The sequence below is a fragment of the Puma concolor genome, chromosome A1, assembly GCF_028749965.1.
Source record: "Puma concolor isolate L17-30 chromosome A1, mPumCon1.1.hap2, whole genome shotgun sequence".
NCBI lineage: Eukaryota > Metazoa > Chordata > Mammalia > Carnivora > Felidae > Puma > Puma concolor.
Genome location: NC_141667.1, coordinates 172112755 through 172135364, shown reverse-complemented (window position 1 = coordinate 172135364; position 22610 = coordinate 172112755). Strand labels below are relative to the sequence as shown.

The 22610-nt window shown below is 47.0% G+C and overlaps 1 protein-coding gene across 4 annotated transcripts in view; it reads left to right on the top strand.

Annotated features, from left to right (window-relative positions):
- Nucleotides 1–22610, top strand: part of FARP1 (FERM, ARH/RhoGEF and pleckstrin domain protein 1) — a 295229-nt gene that overhangs the window by 48125 nt on the left and 224494 nt on the right. For all 4 annotated transcript variants that reach the window (XM_086709189.1, XM_086709180.1, XM_086709199.1 and 1 more), the window contains exon 2: nucleotides 17478–17671. In XM_086709189.1, coding sequence (XP_086565315.1) covers nucleotides 17501–17671 — 171 coding nt within the window. In that variant the 5' untranslated portion in view covers nucleotides 17478–17500. The remainder of the gene's footprint in view (nucleotides 1–17477; nucleotides 17672–22610) is intronic.

Sequence of the window (22610 nt, the reverse complement as noted above, 5' to 3'; positions counted from 1 at the left end):
TGGCTTGTTCCAGTGGATTATAGACTGTTGGTTGGTACCTCCTGGATTTTGGCTGCTACCTAAGTGAGTCTCAGGTGCCCCATCTGGGAAACAGGGCTAACAGTAACCTCCTTTTAGGCTGCGGGGAGGATCGGGGAGACCCAGCCCATGAAGGGTCACACAGACCAGCCCTGCCATTCAGCCACAAGCTTGCTGGGCTTCGTGTTCCTCTTCAGAGCCCTGGTCTTTCACAGACTCTCCTGCAGGTAGCTGTCCCACATGGTGGTTCCGTAGTGATGAAGAAATAGTGCCAGTAAGTGCTTATTAATAAATGGTACGTGTTATTACGTGAAAGCACTGAGAGACAAGAATGAAAAAATGTGTATTTCTCAACAGAAACAGAACTACTGTGCTCCGCAGGCACAGGGGTGGCTCAGTTGGTTGAGCGTCTGACTCTTGATTTCAGCCCAGATCGTCATCTCAGGGCTCATGAGATCGAGCCCCGCTTTGGGCTCTGCGCTGACAGTGCGGAGCCTGCCTGGGATTTTCTCTCTCTCTCTCTCAAAAATAAATTAAAAAAGGAAAAGGCGAGGCAGTAGGTATCTCCCTTAAGAAAAAAAAAAAAAAGGCAGTACTGTGCTCCGATGTCTCATTTCACACCGTGCCTGGTCCTTTGAGCCCAGAGAGTACCTGGAGCTGATTCCACAGCCCTACTCCACCGTCTGCTTTTTCTCTTTCGCGACAAGTGGCCGCGATAGAGTTCTGTCTGTTTTAACCCAGCAGTGTAATCCGTGGGAACCGAGTGTTCGCCCTGGGAGAGGGAGGGCCGGTTATCTGTCTTTGACTTTGCCTGGAAGTGTCTGCCTCGAGTGTCTCAATGTCCCTTGAAGCTCGGCGGTTTCCCAGCACTTTTCAGGGCAGTATCTTTGCCTGTGCTCCGAGTATCTTCAGTTTTAAGAACTGAGCTAATTCACGGGTGATGTTTATTGCATGTTCTATCTACTGCATGAATACACATTTGTGAAAAATCCTCGCTCAGAGAAGTGAGAAGGGTGTTAAGACATTTAAAAAATTCGTAACATAGAACCATAAAGGCAGTACACCATACTTTTTATACTCTAGTAATAAATAATTCAGTGAGCGTTTTGATTATTTGATGGATTTGTCCCTTTGGGATCCTTACTAGCCCACATAGGTAATTAGCTTGGTATCTTGCTTGGCACCTTTGGGCTAAAAAAGGTGAGGGGTTCAGGGAAAACTGATTCCATCTAAAATACTGAGCCCTCAGGTCATTGAGTATTAGAGAGGGTGACAATTTTAGAGATGATCTTGTCCAGGAGAGCTTGTGATGTGGTGGTGAAGACCAGCCTCTCTGCCATCTGGTCCCATATCTGCCACTTTACTAGCTGGGTGACCGTGGGAAAGTTGACTTAATCTCATTGCCTCAGTTTCCTCATCTGTAAAAGGGGTCAGTAGTAGTGTCCGCCTCATGGTGGGTGAAGCTTCAATAAGTTAGTATTTATAAAACTCTTAGAATAATGCCTGCTCTGTTCTAGAAAGTGCCATATAAGTGTTGGCTAAGTTGAAATAATACCTGTATATTTTTTCCACAATCCGTGAATCAGAAGCCTAAAATCCAGGAAGGATCAAGTTCATTTTACGATGTGCTCAAAAATGTCAAAAATTAGGATTTAGAATCCGGTGAACAATCTGATGGTATCTATATCATTTTTCTTCCCTCTCAGCGATGCAAGGCAAAAACTATTACTCCTAACTATTATTATTATTTATTATTAGTTTTTTTTAATGTTTATTTATTTCTGAGAGAGAGAGAGACAGACTGTGAGCAGGGGAGGGGCAGAAAGAGAGGGAGACAGAATCCGAAGCAGGCTCCAGGCTCTGAGCTGTTACCACAGAGCCTGATGTGGGGCTCGAAGCCACGAACCATGAGATCATGACCTGAGCCGAAGTCGGATGCTCAACTGACTGAGCCACCCAGGCGCTCCAATTATTATTTTTTTTATGGACAGTATTGTATAGTTAAATACCTTATTTATTAACCAGGCTGACATTTAAATTTTTCATTTTTCACAAGGGGTTTCACTTTTTTATTACATACATTTTTTTTTTCCCTTGACATTTTACTATTTTAATTAATGATTAATTCTGGGGGAAGTGTTCCAAGATGTGATATACCCTTTGCAATTCTGTTGAATTTTATTATATCATTTGGTCCGCGATAATAGTGCCTCGTTTATTTCTTGAATAATATTGAACTGTGAGACAATTTAACAGTCTAGTCTTTAATGGCTTTAATAGAAATTGCTTTCCTTTTCCCACCCTGAAGGGAAGCTCTGTCATTTCTGATTCATGGGATTTGGAAGCTTTAGGAAATGGTTTCTTTTTTTTCTTAAAGTTGTATGAAACATGCTGTTACTCACTATAGGATAGATGTCAGTAGAATTTTCCACAAGATGCAGGCTGCATTTAAATTTTGGCATTTTTGTTTTCTTAAGCATTATTTCCAGAGAAACTTCAGGAGAGAACAATAGATTGTGAATTAATTTTTTTACTAAAAATTTCTTTATTTAACAATGAAGCTATCGGGACTATCTTGACCAAATTTGAACACAAACTTAATGCCTTGTAGTCTGTTAAAGAAAATACTTGGTGCTCTTTTCTTTAAAAAAATTTCTTTTCTAATGTTTATTTATTTTTGAAAGAGAGAGAGAGAGAAAGGGAGAGACAGAGTGTGAGTGGGGGAGAGGCAGAGAGAGAGGGAAACACAGAATCTGAAGCAGGCTCCAGGCTCTGGGCTGTCAGCACAGAGCCTGACGCGGGGCTTGAACCCACGAAACCATGAGATCATGTCCTGGGCTTAACTGACTGAGCCACCCAGGTACCCCTCCTTTCTTTTCCTTTTCCTTTTCCCTTTCCCTTTCCCTTTTCTCTCTCTCTTCCTTTGTGTCTTTGTCTCTCTTCCTTTCTTTCTTCCTCCCTCCCTCTTTCCCTTCCTTCCTTCCTTCCTTCCTTCCTTCCTTCCTTCCTCCCTCCCTCCCTCCCTCCCTCCCTCCCTCTCTCTTTCTTTCTTCCTCTTTCCAGAAACACTTTTTCTTCTAATTTATTCAGTCCAGTCATTTTCTCATGAAGTGAAGGAGAGTGATCTCATAGGACCCTCTGCATTACCTGCCAAGGTGTGGGCTTGACTGCGCCAGAAATTGGCAGGCAACGTCTGCTCGCTAAACAGCGGGACTTGCTGTTATTTCTCACCCCAAGCTGAGCCAGCCCCCTTTGGAAGTAACATCTACCCCCTCCCACTTCTGTAACTGAAAAGCATTTCAGAGTAGCCTTAAAACTGGAAGCGACCACGATGTGCTTCACTGAGTGAATGGACAAAGAAGCTGTGGTGCCTTAAGCATCTGACTTCGGCTCAGGTCATGATCTCGCGGTTTGTGGGTTTGAGCCCCGCGTTGGGCTCCGTACTGACGGCTCAGAGCCTGGAGCCTGCTTTGGATTTTGTGTCTCCTTCTCTGTCTGCTCCTTCCCCACTTGTGCTCTGTCTCTCTATCTCTCAAAAATAAACATTAAAACAATTTTTTTTAAAAGAAGCCGTGATGCCTGCAGACAATGTAATATTATTCAGTGGTGAAAAGATACGAGCCGTCAAGCCGTGAAAAAACATGGAGGAACCTCAAACGCGTATTGTTTAGTGAAAGAAGCCAGACAGGAAGGTTACATATTCTATGATTCCAGCCATATGACTTTCTGGAAAAGGCTAAAGGGTGGACAGTAAATAGACCAGTGGTTGTCAGGGAATACAATGGAGAAGGGGAGCAGGGATGAATAGATGGAGAACAGGAGACTTGGGGGCAGAGAAATGATTCTGTGTGATATTATAATCGTGGATGCATGACATTTTGCCCTTGACCCCCATCACGAAAGGTACACTTGAGCTGGACTTGAGTTAATAATAATGTGTCGGTATTGGTCCGTCAGTGGACAGAGAATACAAATACAAATGCAAATATTTTTCACAGTAATGCAGATGTTAATAATCGGAAACTGTGTGAGGAGAGAGGGTATTTACGAGCCCTCTACATTTTCTTGGAAACATAAAGCTCTAAAAAAAGTCTAGTAAAAAAAACGGATTAATACATTTGCTATCTCAATTACTAAGAATCAGTCTGGCTTCTTCCTCCATTTCTCAATTGATATTTTTTCTCTTCATACCAGACTACCTGATCATACCAGATCTAACAAATGAGCTTCTTTAAAATAAATTTTTTAAAAGCGATCTCTGCACCCAAACATGGGGCTCGAATCACCACCCTGAGATCGAAAGTCGCATGCTGTACCGACTCAGCCAGCCAGGCGCCCCTGAATGAACTTCTCTTAATCCTTATTTTCCGTGTTGCCCTGACAACACCCAGCATTGTGGTTTAGCCTCTGGTTCTTGATGCGCTTGCCTCCTTGGCTTTCTGCTGTGATTTTAGAATGGATTTTCAGACTCAGCTCTTTTAAAAATATGGGATTCACCCATCAGGAAGAAGGTTGTCCTGAATGTTCATCAGAAGCCCTTCCAACTCCGAGAACTTGGGATTCCTTCGCCAAGTCCTCTCCTCTTCCCACCCTTGACCGTGGCCTTCACTCCGGGCTACCATTTTGGTTATTTCTTCTTGTGCGTTTCCCATCCTCTCTGATACCTACCACCCACTGTCACGGGGTCACCTCTGACTCGTGTGCAGGTGACTTCTTCCTTTTCCTGAACCTCAGGCCCCTCTACTCAGCTTACCAGAGTGGAACTTTGGAGGAAGCCTTTGAGAGGAGGTAGTGGGAGCTGAGGAATGGTGAGCATTGAGGAAAATGGAAGCAGTCCCCTTCAGAATATTGCTGGCCATGCTAGCTTCGCCATGCTAGCTTCTCCATGCTCGGCAGTCACCCTCAGGCAGCCACAGCTGGGCCTCTTGGCCTTCCCTTGTTCCGTCTCCACTTGCAGCTGAGCTCTCGATTTCCCCTGTTACCATCTTCTTCCCTGCCTCTAATTTGTCATCCATTTGTACAGATTCCTAATGCCAAAGTATTCCTGAAATACGCCTCCTTACCCTCTAGTCTCGCTGTCACGACCTTTCTTGCACAGGGCATTACAGATATTTCCTGACTGGTCTCCTAATCTAGCCCCCATCTCACTGTCGAGTATTTTCTTAAAACTGCCCCGGGTCTCACCCTGTCTTAAAAACCCTAGTCCCTCATTCTGATCCACAGATGAACCTCTTACACCTTGACCTACTTCAGGCCGACTGGGATCTGCCTCACACCTGCTCATCTCCTTTTCTTTTCACTATCATCTTGCCTCTGTTAGTACCCACTTTTGGCAGGGCCCCCGGCACATGGCAAGCACTTTTATTGAATGCCAGAATGAACTCCGCCTAGAATGCATGTCTTATCCACACCTTCCTGTAGCTTTTAAACTTTACATAATACCTATGGTCACACCTGCTCATCTCCTTTTCTTTTCACTATCATCTTGCCTCTGTTAGTACCCACTTTTGGCAGGGCCCCCGGCACATGGCAAGCACTTTTATTGAATGCCAGAATGAACTCCGCCTAGAATGCATGTCTTATCCACACCTTCCTGTAGCTTTTAAAGTTTACATAATACCTATGGTCAGAAGCAAACACGTTGCCTTCAACCCTCACCGCTGAGTACCTGTTTTCTATTGCCTGATGGGTAATACATCCCATGAAGACCAACCGTATGGTGCCGTATCGTGGCTTCGGGTCCCCTGTCGTGCTGAGTGTAGTTGCTGAAACATACTAGATCCTTATAAGTGCCTTCAACGGTGAGGATCCCAATGATCGTGACACGGGAATGATAGTGTGAAGAGTAATGTGATTTTCAGAGACGTTGAGTAAGCAGATCCTGTAATAATACACTGCACCCTCACTCTGGGCTAGGCAAGGGTCAGGTGTTTTCCACAAATATTTGGAGAGGCTGACCAGTGTCAGCTGGAGACAAAGAAAGAGGACCTTCTGTAGTAAGTGGACGAGAATGATGTGTTGTAAGTAGAGCGAGCTTGACGGCAGCCCACAAAGTACAGTCTCTGTTGACATCTGCAGCTGCATCACCTGTGGGGATTGAAAGAGGCTGCAGCCTGTTTTTTTTGTTTGTTTGTTTGTTTTGTTTCTCTTCAAGAAGACCGCCTTTCTCCTGACATTTTATTTACCCTGGCCTTTGCGTTAGAGGTAGCATGGAGGGGAGCTCACGTTTAATTTTGTACCCTCAAAGTCATCAAGAAATTGACGTCATTGACACGGGACTAATTAGAGATCCGCCCCCTTCTTGATTTTCCGCACCCCTCCCCCACCCCAGGGTAAAAAGAGACTTCTGTTCCCAGCACCTTTTACTTCCACTTCCTTTCTACAGGCTTTTGTCTTTGCCTATCTAATTAATGCTGGAAACCTGTGCTACCAAATCAGTGAAAATGCAAACGAAGTATTGCAGTGTCTTAAATACGTGAAAAGTTGATTGGAAAAGAAATGCCAAGTGTCAAGAGCTACTGAAAAAATCAGGCGCTCATTACGGCAGGTGCACCTGTGACACGCGGTCGACAGGTGTTTTCTTGGTGAAGTTACTGCCAGTTTGTTGTTCGGTGAATTTACTTATTTTAGCTGATCCTGATTGGGACCTTGGGAGGTGGAGAGGTGGTTCTCAGGCCAGAGCCCGCATGAGAATCCCCTGGAAGGCACCCAAGCCTTTAGGATTCAGTGGACCAGTGCTGGGATAGATTTGCATTTCTTAAAAAAAAAAAATTAATGTTTATTTTTGAGAGAGTTAGACAGCATGAGCGGAAGAGAGGCAGACACAGAATCTGGCTCTGAGCTGTCAGCACAGAGCCCTCCACGGTGCTTGAACCCACGGACCGTGAAATCATGATCTGAGCGGAAGTGGGACACTTAACCGAATGAGCCACCCACGCGGCCCAGAATTTGCATTTCTTACAAGCTCCCAGGTGATGCTGCTGCTGATTTGCAACCGGGTTTAAAAGCCCCTCTGCAGTAAACGGTAGGCTTTGCGTTTTCCGGGTAGTCATCTAGAAGGGACATGTGCGCATGCGCCGGCTGAAGTTTTCACAGTCCCTGAGGCAGAGAGGTCTCTTGAACTGAGACGGGAGGAGCCTGTCTCGCCTCCAGGTAACGCAGCCCCTCTGTACTTGTAACCTAGTTGGCAACGCAGGCAAAGGGGAGAAAGGCCTGGAAAGCAAGTGAAATACAAGCAAAACCCGGAGAGAAGAAAGTGAGGCTCCTTTTTTCCCCCTGAAAGAGTATATCAGGGAAGGATTTCTGGAGGAGGTGACATTGGAGCCAGGTCAAGAGGGCGATATTTGAGAAGGAAGTAACCAAGCAGCAACAGCTCAGTGTCAGGAGGACGTAGCCGTGCGGACCCGCAGGGGCCAGCTGGATTGGAAATGTTTATTCACACCTAGAGAAATGAGGGAGGATCGTGAAACGCCTGGCTAGGAATGGTCACATTTAACGTGGCATTGATCAGGCTCAGGTTTTGGAGTAAAAAGGGATAGGTTAAAACCAGACTTTTGAAATAACGTCTATGAAATGAGAAAACTGCTCTGCGTTTTCCTTGAAGTACCTTCTGGAGACTTAAAGGTATTTAAGATAGCCTGTTTAATTTATTACTTTTTACTAGGATGGAGAGGAAAGACGGCGAAGAAATCACATTTATGTAGTTGACGTGGCTTTGTTCTGTTTTCCTGACCGCGCTGGTGGATCGGGGTGGGGGGGCCCCCAGCTTGGAGCCGGTTAATGTCCTGCTCTCCTCCCAGATGATCAAACAAGGCCAAGCAGTCTCTCTCCTGTTTGAAGTCTCTGGTTGATGTAAAACAGCTGATCCACAGTTGTTTCTTTTGCTTACACGCTTTTTTTTTTTTTGAAGTGAGCAAATCTATTGGAATAGATAGCTGTTTTTTGAACTTTTCTCAAAAACCCTTATCTAAGCCCCTGTGAAAAGCCAAACTTGGCCGACTGTGTTCCTGAGTTGCTCCTGGCCGCCAGCCTTTCTGGGGTGGCCCCTCCCTCCCTCCTGGCTGGTGGCTTCCCGGGGACTGAGCACAAGGTGGCTTTGTTACCCAGCGGAGCCCGGGTTATGCACCCTGTGCCCTCTGTGCTCCCGAGTGTCTCCAGCTGCTTTTGGTCCCCACACAGTGGCAGGTGTGCAGAAGTACTTTGGGGGCTCTAGGATCCACGTCTTGGGCTCCTCCCTTTCAGTAACAGTTTTCTGTGAGTTTGCCCTAACCCAGCATTTAAAAAAAAATTTTTTTTTATGTTTATTTATTTTTGAGAGCGAGAGACAGAGCATGAGTGGGGGAGGAGTGGAGAGAGAGGGAGACACAGAATCCAAAGCAGGGTCCCAGGCTCTGAGCTGTCAGCACAGAGCCCGACGCGGGGCTCAAACTCATGAGCTGTGAGATCGTGACCCGAGCTGAAGTTGGACGCCTAACTGACTGAGCCACCCAGGCACCCCCTAACCCAGCATTTTTAAGTGGCTTCTATGTAAAACTGGAAGGAGAAACTCTTGAAAAAAATTCCTCTTGGTCATCCTGTTTTGATTTGAGAATTGTGACCCTTCTTGACAGTGATGTCTTCTCGTTGGGTTTCATGCTCTAAATAGGGCCAGGAGAGTGAGGATGATGTCCTCCTAGTAGATGGAATTTTTAAAATTTTCTATTCCTTTTTTTTTTTTTTTTTTTTTTTTTTGAGAGAGGGAGAGAGGGCACGAGTGTGAGTGGGGGGGGGGGGGGGGGGGAGAGAATCCCAAGCAGGCTCCACACCGTCAGTGCAAAGCCCGACGTGGGGCTCAAACCCACGGACCACGACCTGAACTGAAACTGAGAGTTGGACGCTTAACTGACTGAGCCATCCAGGAGCCTCTAAAATTGTGTATTTCTGAATGGGTAATATCCCTTTCAGTCCTGTCCTTAACCAGGAGCCTGCTCTCCTACCAGTCACTACTCTGTCCTTCCAGAGAGGTTCTGTGTGTTCCCAAGGATATTTGTGTGGATGCACACACCTCTTTAAAAAGTTTTAAATTCCAGTTAACATACGGCATTATATTAGTTTCCCGTGCACTATATAGTGATTCAACAATTCCATAAATCAGCCATTGCTCATTACAAGTTGTGCACATTTTTTTATGCTGTTTATTGAGGTATAATTTACACAACATAACTGATGTGTTTTCAGTGTGCAACTCACAGGTTTTTCGTACATTTACAGAGTTGTGTGACTGTCCCCACAATTTAATTTCAGAACATTTCCAGCACCTCCTCCCCCCTCCCCCCCAAAATCTCCATCGCTCAGGTCGTTTGCTGCCAGCCCAGCCCCTCTCCAGAGCTCCAGGAAACCACTCTCTAGATTTGCCTCTTCTGGATGTTTCCTACAAAAAGGGTCATTTGTTATGTAATCTTTTGCATCTGGCTTCTTTCACTTAAAATGTTTTTTGAGGTTCATCCACGTTGTAGCATATGTCTGCATGTCCTGTATTGTTGGTGAATAACAGTCCCCTGTTTGGATACACCACGTTGCTTGTTGCTTATCCATTCACCATCTTGGGAGCACTTGTTTCTTTTCCACCTGCTGGCTCATTCAGCTACGAACATTAGCATATGTACAAGTCTGTATGTGGACTTCCGTTTCCCTGCCCCTTGAGGAGGACGCCTAGGCTTCCCTAGGGGAGCCCAGTTGCTGGCTTGCATGCAGAATTTTTGATTAAATTTTAAAGAAATTACCAAAATATTCTCCAAAGTGTCTGCACCTTTTTATATTCCCACCAGCAATGTAGGAGAATTCCAGCTTATCCACACTCTGTAACATTTGTTACCGTCCGTCACAGTGGATGTGAAATATCCAAATTCACTGTCTCCTAGTCCATGTCCTTTGCATTTCCTAATGACTAACGGTGTTGGACATCCTTCTGTGTGCTTATTAACCATTTGCATACCTTTGGAGATTTAAATTTTCTTTTATCTGTTTTAAAGCCTGTGCTAACAGTTAATTTCCCATGCCTCTCAAACATCGCGGCCCTTCTGCCAGTTTCTTCGTATTCCTGCGTTGTCAGGAGTTAACCATATTCTGCGACTATTGTAGCCTTCCTGTTAAGGGTATACCTGGATTTAAAGTTTACCAGTAATCCTTTCCAGCGTTTCACCACGTTCGCCCCTTGTTTTGCTGATGCCTAGCCTTCCAATAGTTTCTTCTGGAAGGGCTTGGGCAATAATATTTTGAGTTCTTGACTACTTAGAATTTAGTTTGGTTCGGGACGCCTGGGTGCCCAGCTGTTTGGGCGTCCGACTCTTGATTTTCGGCTCAGGTCCTGATCTCACGGTTCATGGAATGTGACTCCGAGTTGGGCTCTGTGCTGTGTGGACCCTGCTTGGGATTCTTTCTTCCTTCTCTCTCTGCCCCTCTCCCACGCTTGCTGTCTCTGTCTCAAAATAAGTAAAATAAGTCTTAAAAAAAAAAATAGTGTTTGGCTCTTCTATTGGATGAAAATTTGGCTTTAAGGTTTTGATTCCTTTTATTTATTTCAGGATCGTTTTGACAATGTAAGCATTAAATGTTGCTGTTTGCAAGCCTGAACTTTGACCCTTTGTGTTTTGTTTGAACTTTGTGCATATGTGCCCAAATGATTCCTTAAAAAAAAATTTTTTTTTGTAAGTTTACTTATTTATTTTGAGAGAGAGAACCCTAGTGAGGGAGGAGGGGAGAGAAGGAGACAGAATCCCAAGCAGGCTCCACACTGTCAGCACAGTGCCTGATGCGGGGCTTTGTCTCATGAAGAGATCAGAACCTGAACCAAAGTCAAGAGTCAGATGCCGAACTGGCTGAGCCACCCAGGTGCCCCCGAGTGATTGCTTCTTAATTTGTGAAGATCAGCGATGATACAGATGTCTTGGTGTTGATCATCCTGTTGTCTCTGGAATAGACGTTCATTTACTATGGAGAGTCCCCTTTTGTTTCTGGAATGTTTTCCTGAATTAGACCTTTCTCTTTTGTTTGTTTTCTTGTTCCATTATTTGATGTTTCTTTTTTTTCTTCAGGGATGTTGATTGTGGATGAGCTGGATGTCCTCTGTCTTCCACAGCTATCACTTTTCACTCCATTTTAAATCTTTTGCTCCCTTTTCTCAAGACCCTCATATTTTCACTTGTGTGTGTTTCCTTTTGGCCACTTCCATTTTGGTGATTCTTTTAGTCTGTTTGTGCTGCTATAACCGTACCGTAGCCTGGGTGGCTTATAAACTGCAGGACTTTATTTCTGACAGTTCTGGAGGCTGGGAAAGCCAACACGAAGACACCTGCTTCAAATTTTTTTCTAAATATTTTAGGAGAGCATGCACGTGCTCTCGTGTGAGTGGGGGAGGGGAGAGAGAGAGGGAGACACCGAATCCAAAGCAGGCTCCAGGCGCTGAGCTGTCAGCACAGAGCCCGACATGGGCTCGAACTCACAAACTGGGATATCATGACCAACTGAGCCACCCAGGTGCCCCAGAAGGCACCTGCTTCATAGACTGCTGACTTCCCACTGGGTCCTTGCATGGCAGAGGGGATGGACTATGGCTCTGAAGCCCGTTTCATAAGGGTATGAATCCACTCACGAGGGCTCCAGCCTCACCATATACTCACCTGCCAACCCCTCCACACACACACACACACCCGGCCCCTATACCGTCACATCAGGGTTTGGTTTCAACATATGAATTTGGGGGCAACCTAGACATCTGTTTTATAGCAGTGATGTTTTTGTTCATCCTGGTATCCCCCTGAGGTCTGCCCTCATGCTATATTTCCTTATTTGTCCCATAGCTCCCCTGAACTCTTATAAATCCTGTTGTGCTTTTGTTTATGGAATCTGTTATTTCATTGTTTTGTTAAGTGAGGACGTGTTTGGGAAACGTTGGAATTCTTTGTCCTTTCATTTTTAAAGTTTATTTATTTTCAGAGAGAGAGAGAGAGAGAGTGTGCATGTGTGAGTTGGGGAGGGGCAGAGAGAGAGGGAGAGAGAATCCCAAGCAGGCTCTGCACCACTAAGGGCAGAACCTGATGTGGGGCTTGAACTCCCGAACCTTGAGATGATGACCTGAACTGAAGTTGGATGTCCAGCCGAGCCACCCGGACGCCCGTCTTTTTCACTTTTTTTCCCCTTTCTTGTAACATCTCAGTAAAGGTCCTTTGTTGTTTGGTGAGTTCTTTACGAACTAGCTATTTGTAGGCGCTTCCTGAGAGCCAGGAGACAGGGCTGTGTCCCATGCTAGTAGGAACTCTTGGGGCCTGAGGGTGTATGTGTATGTATGTATATATAATCTTTTCATCCTCTGTTTTTCTCTGCTTGCTGGGCTGGTCGTGTTCCCAGTGCCCTTGGTGATGTCCTGCTAATGTGCGTTTCCTCTGCTCTTTTCTGTCCACTCCACCTTTAGGAGATCTCCCACCGCGGTGTCCAGGGTGGCTGTCCGTGCTAACCTGCACATCTCTCCCCCTTGTGCCCAGAAAGTTCTCGCTAGCTTTGTCGTTGCTCAGGATGCCATACTTGTCCAGGGTACACAGCTCTGCAGGCGTGGGCAGCCTCTGCAAGCATTTTCCTTCTCCTCTGTCTGACCTTGAGGGCAGTTTGGCAGCTCTTGACCCCCGTTTGTGGTTTGGAGTTGCAAATGTCCTTCAGTCCCTCCGGGATGGAGTTGGCATTTGCATGTGTCCTGCTGCTTGCTTTCGGGTGCATTCCAAGAGGAAGTCTTGAAGCCAGGGCAACTCTAGTTTTTTCATCTTTTCTCTGCCAGTTAACAATTTTACTGCTGTGTTTGTTGTCGTTCTTGTTTCCTTTTAACTAGCTTTTCAAATAGAGCTAATGAATAAAGTCGTTTCTCAAGCAGCTTTTTGCTTGTAGGTCTGGAGCGATCATGCTAAGTTAATCATGTATCACAAGGACAGAGACGTTAATTTCCTTTCCTTTGGCCATTCCTTAAGGAATGCAGAAGCCAGGGGGGTAGTTATGGAGGTAAAGCCCAAATAGAGCGCAGATTGATCTGTATAAACAAAAGGCTTTTACGTTTGCCGGACATGTTCACCTAGAAGGCTGTGTCGTGTTACCGGACTCCCCGATTTTGATAGCTAGCATCAGCGTGCTCACCCATTTATGAGTTGCCAGCGTTCCTCGGATATTCCCGTGACATTCCTCGGATGCTCCATTCAGACCACTTGGCTGGATTTATATTTGAATTCAGCAGGACTTTCCATGTACAGCAATAGTCTTCATGCAGCTAGGAAAACAGAAAGCATGACTACGTTGTTGAAATGTCAATAACCAGAAGTGGAAATAATACAGGCGTGAGGTCATTGTGAAGAGTGAGGAAAAGGGAATTTAAGGTACTAAATATATGTTAATAACTAACTGAATTTAATTTTTTAAATTGACCATACATATTCATCTGGGGATCTTGAGCCCGAGGGGGAGAGAGGATTTAGTTTTAGGGGATGAGGGGCCTTGCCCTTTGCTCAGGCTGGACAGAGAGGAAGTGCTTTTGCAAGGAGGGACCCCAGCACCTTTGAGGTGGGGTGACGTGGGAGAATGGGCCCCTTCCTCCCTGTCCTCACCTCCATGCCTGGGCATCTGAGCCACATCTCCCTGACTCTGCAGTAGGGGGTTAGGGGGCCAGGCCCAGCATGAGTGATTGAGCACAGGGCCTGTCCATCTTGATGGACTGAGTGCAGGGAAGTGAGGCAGGCAGCAGAGGATGCTTCGAGAGGCAAGGAGGGATCAAGACCAGAGTAGGAAAAAGTACAGAGAGGAATCTGGGAATGGGGAAGGCTAATGGGGCTGATGTCACGGTTGTTTCTGGAGGTTGTATTCATTTTTAACCATGAGACCCCAACCAGAAAACATACGAAAATAATTTTGCCTGGTTTGTGAAGATTGTTTTCAACACAACTCATTTCATAACTAATTAGATATATACACCCACATCTGATTCCTTGAACAAGCAGACGACCTGTTTCCATTTGGTATAAGGCCCTGTGCTTAGGCATTATAGATGAACTTGGTCCAGTCAGATGTCTCAAGACTGATAGATGAATTAAGCAAAGCACAGATCACACAACAAACAAATTAGAATTTGGGTCTTAAGGAAAGCTTACTTGGGGCAGAAATTGGAAAGGTACTTCCAGAACAGATCTGTGAAGTCCTACATGGGCATTCAAAAAAGAAAAGTCCGTCCTTAACTGGTATTGCCTTGCCACAGAACCCAACCTTGAAGGACTGTAGAGAAACAAAGAATACTCTTAGACTTTGGTAGAGAGTTTGTAGAAAAATAATTAGTAAGTGGTATTTCGGAGGTGGTCTTCAGACCCTTTCTCTGTCCAAAGGACACATCTCTTGAGGCCAGGGTGGTTTGAGTCAATGACCAGGTTGTTGAGGTGAGTCCATAGTGTCTGATTTGCTGACCTCCAGGACAGCCTTTGGTGTCACAGTGAGAGTGTCACAGGTTTTGCTGTGAGGAAGGGGGGAGGGGCTTCCATATGGAATATTGTTGGAAGCTTCTAGGGGCCCAACCCTTCGAGAGGAGGATGAGCAGGAGTTGGGTGAGAAGAGCCTACCAAATAAGATTTACAAACTGGATGGTTTTTCCTGAACAAAAGAGCTGAAGGGTGACGTGATCTCAAATGGGTAAGACACGGCACTCAGGTCTGTACCTCACACCATAGGTGACCCCCCCTCAGTGCCCTTTCTGCAGCTGTTGCAGTCACTTGGTGCCCCAGGTGGTTCTTTCTGTGCCTCTTTCCGGGTTCTGCATGAACCCTTGTATAGTTTGTTAGGGCGGCTGTAACAAACTACCACAGGTTAGGGGTGGGGGTGAAACAGCAGAAGTGTGTTTCCTCACAGTTCCGGAGGCTGGGAGTCCAGACCGGTGTGTCGGCAGGGTCGGGGTCTCCTGAGGGCTTTCTCCTGGCCTGGCAGATGGCCGCGTTCTCCAAGTGCCCTCACATGGCCTCTCCTCTGTGCTCGAGCATCCCTGGTGTCTGTGTCCAGTTTTCCCCTTTTTATAAGGGTACCAGTCACACTGGATTATGGTTCATCTTAATGGCCTTATTTTAAATTAATCACCTCTCTTAAGACCCTTTCTTCAAATACAGTCACACTCTGAGATACTGGGGGTAAGATTTTTGGAGGAGCAGTATTCAGCCCATGACCACCCTCGTGATGGGGCCATCGGTTGTTTTTACTTTGTTGGTTCCTCCCCTCCACCTTCCGCCATTTGCTTTCATTGTGGCTTTTGCTTACACAGTAAGATGGACTTGAACTCTCAGTCCAAACCCAGCTCCACCTCCCCCTTACGTCCCTGGCTGGCCTTTTGTAACCCTGAACGGTGCCCCCAGTGAAACTCACACCTTCCCTCCCTTCTGCCCTGATAGAACATTTTCTGGTCATTGTTCTACTTTTATATCCTCCTCTGGGCAGCTTACTGTTAACAGCATCGGGGTAATTTTTCCAGAACAGTGGGTTTTATGGCTTCATGTTTTCCCTTCTGTCACCACTGTCTAAGTTATCCCCTTGGGCACAGATTGTTGCTGTAGCTTTGTCACCGAATAAACCCCTGCCCAGCCCCCACCGTCCATCTTTTTCCAGCCTGTAGAACAGATCTTCTTCAGATGCATTTTTCTAAAATACTGCTTTTCTTATGTCCTTCTTCTCCAGTGGCTCCCCGCTGACTGCAGGGAAAGACCGTATTTGTCAGCAAGGTGTCTGAAGTCCTTCTAGTTTGTTCCACCCTGTTTTCCAAGTGCATTTCCAGCATTAATTCCTACTCTTCTTCGTATCTGCCTCCCCGTTTCTGTCCCATAGCTTTGTTGGGGCCGTTCCATTTTCCTGCAGTGTCTTCTTCTGTGTACTTGTCTCCTTCCAAGTATTCCCTGACATTAGAGACCAGATTGAGGACCATTCCTGCCTTCTCCATGATGGAAGCACCCTGTTGTGCTCCATGACCCTTCACGTCCAGACAGGGCCAGTCAACAAGCAGTCATTGTTGAACTTTCTATACCCCGCACTGTGTCTAGGTAGGTGCTGAGATCCAAAGATACCTAAGATTTGATTCCGGCTTTAGGGTGGTCATGAGGTTATGGGGGACGTAATCAGGCAGAGGGACATAAGACTGAACACCATGCTGACGCTTGACAGAGTCGTGGACACCGAGGAGGATACGGTACCTGAGTCCTGCCCAGGTGTCGGGGATGTGATACTGGCACTGAGTTCCAAAAAGCTAGACTAGAAGTTTCCGGATGGAGGAGGAGTGCAAAGCACTCATCCAGAGCGAGCCATGCATGTGAAGACCTGGGGGCAAGACCGAGGCAGTAGGGGGAGGGTGGCGTGGCGTGGCGTGGGGGAGGGTGGCGTGGCGTGGCGTGGGGGAGGGTGGCGTGGCGTGGCGTGGGGGAGGGTGGCGTGGCGTGGCGTGGGGGAGGGTGGCGTGGCGTGGCGTGGGGGAGGGTGGCGTGGCGTGGCGTGGGGGAGGGTGGCGTGGCGTGGCGTGGGGGAGGGTGGCGTGGCGTGGCGTGGGGGAGGGTGGCGTGGCGTGGGGGAGGGTGGCGTGGCGTGGGGGAGGGTGGCGTGGCGTGGGGGAGGGTGGCGTGGCGTGGGGGAGGGTGGCGTGGCGTGGGGGAGGGTGGCGTGGCGTGGGGGAGGGTGGCGTGGCGTGGGGGAGGGTGGCGTGGCGTGGCGTGGGGGAGGGTGGCGTGGCGTGGCGTGGGGGAGGGTGGCGTGGGTATGGCGGGAGAAGAGCCGGCTATTTGTAAAGAGGATTGGGTTTTGTTTTTAGGGAAATAACGTTGTTGTCGTTGATACTACTATATGTAGAATGGTTTTTCTGGAAAAGGGGAACGATGAGGGGGATGGCAGGAAAGAAATGAGTTAGGAGAAATCAGGAGAAAGACCCCTGTGTGAATGCATGTTTAGCTTCGACAGATTATAAACTTGAGAGCCACCATGTGTTTTATCTGTTTATCTTTGTAATACCCACATTACTTAGTATGTTGGTGTGTCCATAAAAGGTAATTAATGGTTGCTAATGGCATGGCTTAGGCACTGTTTATCATCTCCTGTCCAGACTCAAGATGTGTAAAAAGTGGTGCCTTGCTCGCTGCAGACACTGATAATATGTTGAAAACAACTGAATCTATGGTATGAATAAGAGCTGACTGTAAAACTATAAAATATGTTAAAATATGCACAACTATTTGCATGCCTTGGTTGGTTGAAGGTGACCTTATTGTTTGTGAATGCATGAAGCTTCCCCACGTGTGATTGCTGTGCAGGGGACAGAGAGCCCACCGAGCTGTGGTTCCAGGGATCCCAGGAAGGGTCGGAGACCACAGATGTCCCCTTAGGTGCTTGAAATGAGTGTCCTCTTCTGATGTATTTTTCCTTCTCACTGCTTTCTGCAGATATTATATAATCTGCTTTCACCATGGGAGAAATAGAGCAGAGGCCAAGTCCAGGATCGCGACTGGGGGCCCCAGAGAATTCGGGGATCAGTACCTTGGAACATGGACAGAAGCCGCCCCCCACACCTTCAGGAAAACTCATGTCCATTAAAATCCAGATGCTGGACGACACCCAGGAGGCATTTGAAGTTCCAGTAAGTTGGGGTGTCTCCATGAACTCCAGAGTGTGGGCGGGCTTCAGCACTGGGAGGTTCATCTTCTCTCCGTTCTCAGTGATGTGAGGTGGCAGGACAAGGGTCCACACCTCCCTCTCCACCTGCAGCACGTTCCTCTGACCCGTTCTGGTTTTGAGCTGTCCAGCTTTTACATTCACACGTGCTCTGCCTACATAGCGGTCTCAGTGCGCAGTTCACTTAAATCGTACGGTCTTTCCTATACAAATATATATGTATGTAATACACACATGCTCTGTGTATCTGTTTGAACTGGATAGAATTGTAGTCTTGTGGATGCATCTCTACACGTATTCTCTCTCCTTGGTGCGTGCACGTGCGTGTGCCCCTTCTCTAGTGTACGGGCAAGAAAAAGCCTGAGAAAACCATCAGAGCCACACACGTGTTTTCATGTCTGTAGGGAAGTGGATGACTGTGTTCAACAGTGGGAAGTGTAGGGGGTGTAGAAAAACCCTGATCCAGACCCACTAGGCTACAGCTCTGGAATTTCAGAGGCCCACCATCCAGGGGAGAAGAATAGGGGTGTCTGAGGGGTGTCTGGGGGCCGCTCAGAGAAGGAAGAATCCGCAGCCTTTGCCTCTTGCATCAGCGGGAGCCCTGCACCCTGGCTCTCACGCCCTCACCCCCACGATTCTGTGATTATTTTTTTTTTTTCTTCTCCTTGAGCCCCTGCCTTCTCCTCCTCCCCAACCTCCTCCTTAAATACAACTCCTGCTGGAGGTTAAGGAAGTAGCAGCAGTTACGCGCAGGTGGAGGGTTTCGCGTGCGCAAGGCAGGCCGAGTGAGAGGAATATGTCCGGCTCTCCAGAAGTTGGACTGTGCCTCCCTCCATAATCCTTATGCCTTATGTGGGTGGGGGTCCTTAGACCTACCCAGAAGCCCAGTTTGGATTTGGTTTTCTGTGTTCTGTCTTACGTACCGTCCACCGCGTGTAGCATTGTTGGTGGGGAAGAAAACTGCTCTAAACAGCCAACTTAACAACAAAACTTTGGGAATATAACCTGTCTTTAAAGTGGAGACGATCCGTCTGTTGTTCCTGTTGGCTGGAGGGACTGGAACTTCATGACATTAACATCTGTAACCTATCATTTAATCATTTATGTGATATGATTCACTAAATTCTATTCATCTTAATATTGTTCAGAGAATGTGAATTACCATGAAGTGTCTCAGGGAAAGACAAACCTCCTGAATAGCCATGTTTAGAACTGCCAATTCATTGCACAGCTCTTATTTTGTTGTTGGGGAAATTCCTGTCTTTCAAAGTCTTGGGAACGTGTCCGTATTCTGGTGAACAAAGCCATTGCTCGTCTGTTGAAACTGTAAAAATAAATGAGGAGTGCACCTGCCAGCCTGTTAGAATTTGGCCTTCTGGAACATGTACTCCCTCCCCCTTTCCAGCTTTTTTTCTCTTTGTTGCCAGACTGGTTTGGTGAGGTATTTAGTTTCAGGGTTTCCTGTTGGTACTGTGCTAAGGACTTGGGAGCCCAAATCTCTGGCAACACATTCTGTTAAGTCGTGTTCCCGTGTGTGGTTTGGACTGACAAGCTATCAGCTATTGCTATTGTGTGCATGAACTACAGGGAGTACTGTACTGTATTCAACTGCATTTCTTCAGGTGCCCTAAACCAAAACATGTTTTAAGACTGTTGCTAGCTGTTGTTTTTCTAGGAGCTCTATGGGATCTCCCTGCCTAAGAAATAGGAGTGGAGTTTGTTTTCATCTTTAAAGAGTATTTTACTTGATAAGTGCTGATGTCTGTGCTTTGCATTTATAATCCCTCTGTCTGGAAAGAACTTTTCTCCTTTCTTCCCTGATAAACTCCTATGCACCCTTAAAGACCCCATCAGTTTTACCCAGACACTAACTTCTGAGACTGAGACTGTAGCTTTTTCTTCCCTCCCTCTGTCCTCTTTACTTATACACCGTCAGGGTGGAGCTGGGCTTCTTGGGTTCAAATTTCAGCCTTTTTTACTGACATCTTGATCACCTTGGACGAGATAACCTCTCTGTATCTCTGCTTTCTCCTTTGTAAAATGAGGCTAGTGATAAACCCTGTCTCATACTATGATAACAACAGAATTGTTCCAGACGCTATTTGTAACAGCTCGGCACATGCTAAGCACTTAATACAAGTGTTGGGAGTGGTGCCTTTGCCTTTGTGTCCCGTTCCCAGCGCCTGGCATGTTAAAATGTTTGCTGACTGAATGTTAGAGTGAGTTTATTTTACAAGTAGAATTGATGTCATTGTTAGTTTTTTCACATGCCCCATCCATTCATACTTTGATTTTCCTAGTTGGGCCAGAATGTTCCTTCTCAACCAGATGTTTTCTGTAACTGCCCGTAGAAAGGCAGATATCAGCGTTTTTATTGACGGAACTGATTCTAAATTGCTACCTTGTGTTCTTTAAGCACAGAAACGGCCGGGCCTTCACGCAGCTGGAAGGCATCAGGCTGGCGGTGGTGACTTAGTCTTAGTCCTCAGGATGGGATCACAGCCACATGGGATTGCAAAAGATGGCAGCCTTCCATAACTGCTGGAAAACCTGCCTCCACAGCTTCTTGCTGTGAATTCATCAAGGCTGGGTGTCTGGCCCTGGAAAGATCTCCCTCGCCCATGTGTGATCCCTCCTTTGATTGGGCGCCCCGAGAGGAATATATTCTCATTTCTCACTCACATTTGCCACACAGATGAGCAGGGCACGGGGCCAGAGGTCCCTGTGGTTTCCTTTGCTAACGTTCTTGTACGAACCGTGTATTTCCTTGGGGATTGAATTTCCCGGGCCTTTTCTTGTTTTTGTTTTAGAGTAGAATGCAGGCAGAGTCATCATTGTATCTTATGGTTCTGAAGTTTATTTTGAGAGACAGAGGAGGGAGAGAATCCCAAGCAGGCTCCGTGCTGTGAGTGCAGAGCCTGAGGCAGGGCTTAATCCCCTGAACCCTGAGCCAAAATCCAGGGTCGGACACTTTTACTGACTGAGCCACCCAGGTGTCCCCCAAGTCCTCATTTTCAGTAATAAATGCCCTAAGTACTTCTGAGCACAGATAACCAAACCCTCGTCCGCATGGTTGTCTCTATTGTGATATCTAGCCTTTAAAAAAGTCATGTAAGAGCCTTTTGAAAAGCCTCCGTGATGAGCACCAGTTTCTTCCACTTTGCTTGTAGCCCCACCAACCACCTTTGCTCTTGAGCTTGGACGGTCCACTTTGGTATTTCCTCCGCAAAGTAGAAAGTTCAAATGCGGTATTTGTAGTAAATTCTTGTACAGCGTTTTATCACCTTCATGTGGAAAATGCTGTGCCAATGAGCCTCCCCCGTGGTTTATGATATACGCAACTTTCTCTTCCAGCCAGAGGGGACAAAATGAAGTGCCTCACGCAGATCTGAAGGGGTTAACGACCCTTCTCCCTGCGCCCCACCCCAGCCAGGGCCACCCTCCCTCACTTAAGACCTCTGAGGAGGTTTTCTATGTCCTGTCTTCCTGACCCTGCTGGTAAACAAACACTGTTCCTACAGACACTTGGAGGAGAAGCCATCTGCTTCATGCTACAAGTGTTTATTCAGTTTGTTTTCATTAGCAAGGTCACTCTAGGAAGCGTTGAGATCAGGGAATATAAAAGGAAGCCGTTTTTTTTGTTTTTTGTTTTTTTTTTTTATTTTTGCTGTTTTGAGCAGCCCTGGTAAAAACACGTGGGGAAGATGCTCACGAGACCAGAAGCCCCCTGGTCTGGGTTGAGTTGGCAGGAGTGGCCAGGTGCGGGGAGGCGGGCGGTGGTGGGAACCTTCTGGAAGCAGAGCCTGGAGCTGGTTGTGGCAGAAGGAATTCGGTGTCGGCCACAGCTATCGCAGGGTCCCATCATTGGGCCTTCTGTGTGTTTGTGTCTTGTCACCACTTTCCCTCAGAAGCCTGTAGAGCTCCAAAATGCCTGAGGATAAAGTGGCCTCGTGAGTTTGGGGAGGCTGGGCAAGCTGGGGCTACGGCCCCTGGTTCTCCACCGCTGTCCTTGGTGGTTCACCTTCCGTATTAGCATCTCCTGCCACACCTGCTCTTCCTTGTTGACACCAAGGAAGCTTGTTTGGGGCTCCAACATGTAGAAGGGGAGCTCTGTGGGGCAGGGCCTCCTGTGTTCGTGTTTATCACCCGGTCCTACACCTGGAGCTGTGTGGACCCAGCAGATGCCCGATGCGTGTTACCCATTGCCCACACCTACGTTCTGTCCTCTGACTCCCGAATCTGAGGGGTGGTGGGTGGTGGTGGCCTCTTGAAGAGCTTCTGGTCATTTCCCCCATTTTTGTACGCATTATGACGAGACCGGGATTGGAACCCAGCCTTCATGATCCCCAATACTGTCCCCCTTCCCTGCCCTTAGCCTCACCTCTCCCACGGCTCCCAAAGGGAAGGTCTCCACTTTCTCACCTCTGAGCTGCTCTGGTGCTTTCCCCATTCTAAACACCTCCCAGCCTCCCTTCTGATGCCTTCTCTCCATCCCACCAACCATCCCGGGCCCTCGGGGCTCTTGCTGGGGGCCCTCTCTTTCACCACAGCTTGTTATCTGCACCTCTAATTAGACTTGAACCATGGGCTCCAATCTTCCTTTCTCCCTAATGAGCTCCTTTCTGTCCCTGCTGAGACTCAGTTTGCTTATCCGCAAAATGAGGTGTTTGGTCTAGATGATATTAAAGGCTTTTTTCCTCCCGTTTTTGGGAGCTGGGACTCTGCGTTGACATCTTTGCTGATGGATTGTGTAACTTCTCTTGATTAGTGTTTGTTAATTGCCGGGGCAGATGGTAAACTCTTTGAGAAAAGGAACTTGTCACCTTAAATAAAAAAGAACCCCCAAACTGATCAGATGCAGTAGTTTGTTACCTAATAAGTACTTAAAAAAACAAAAACAAAAC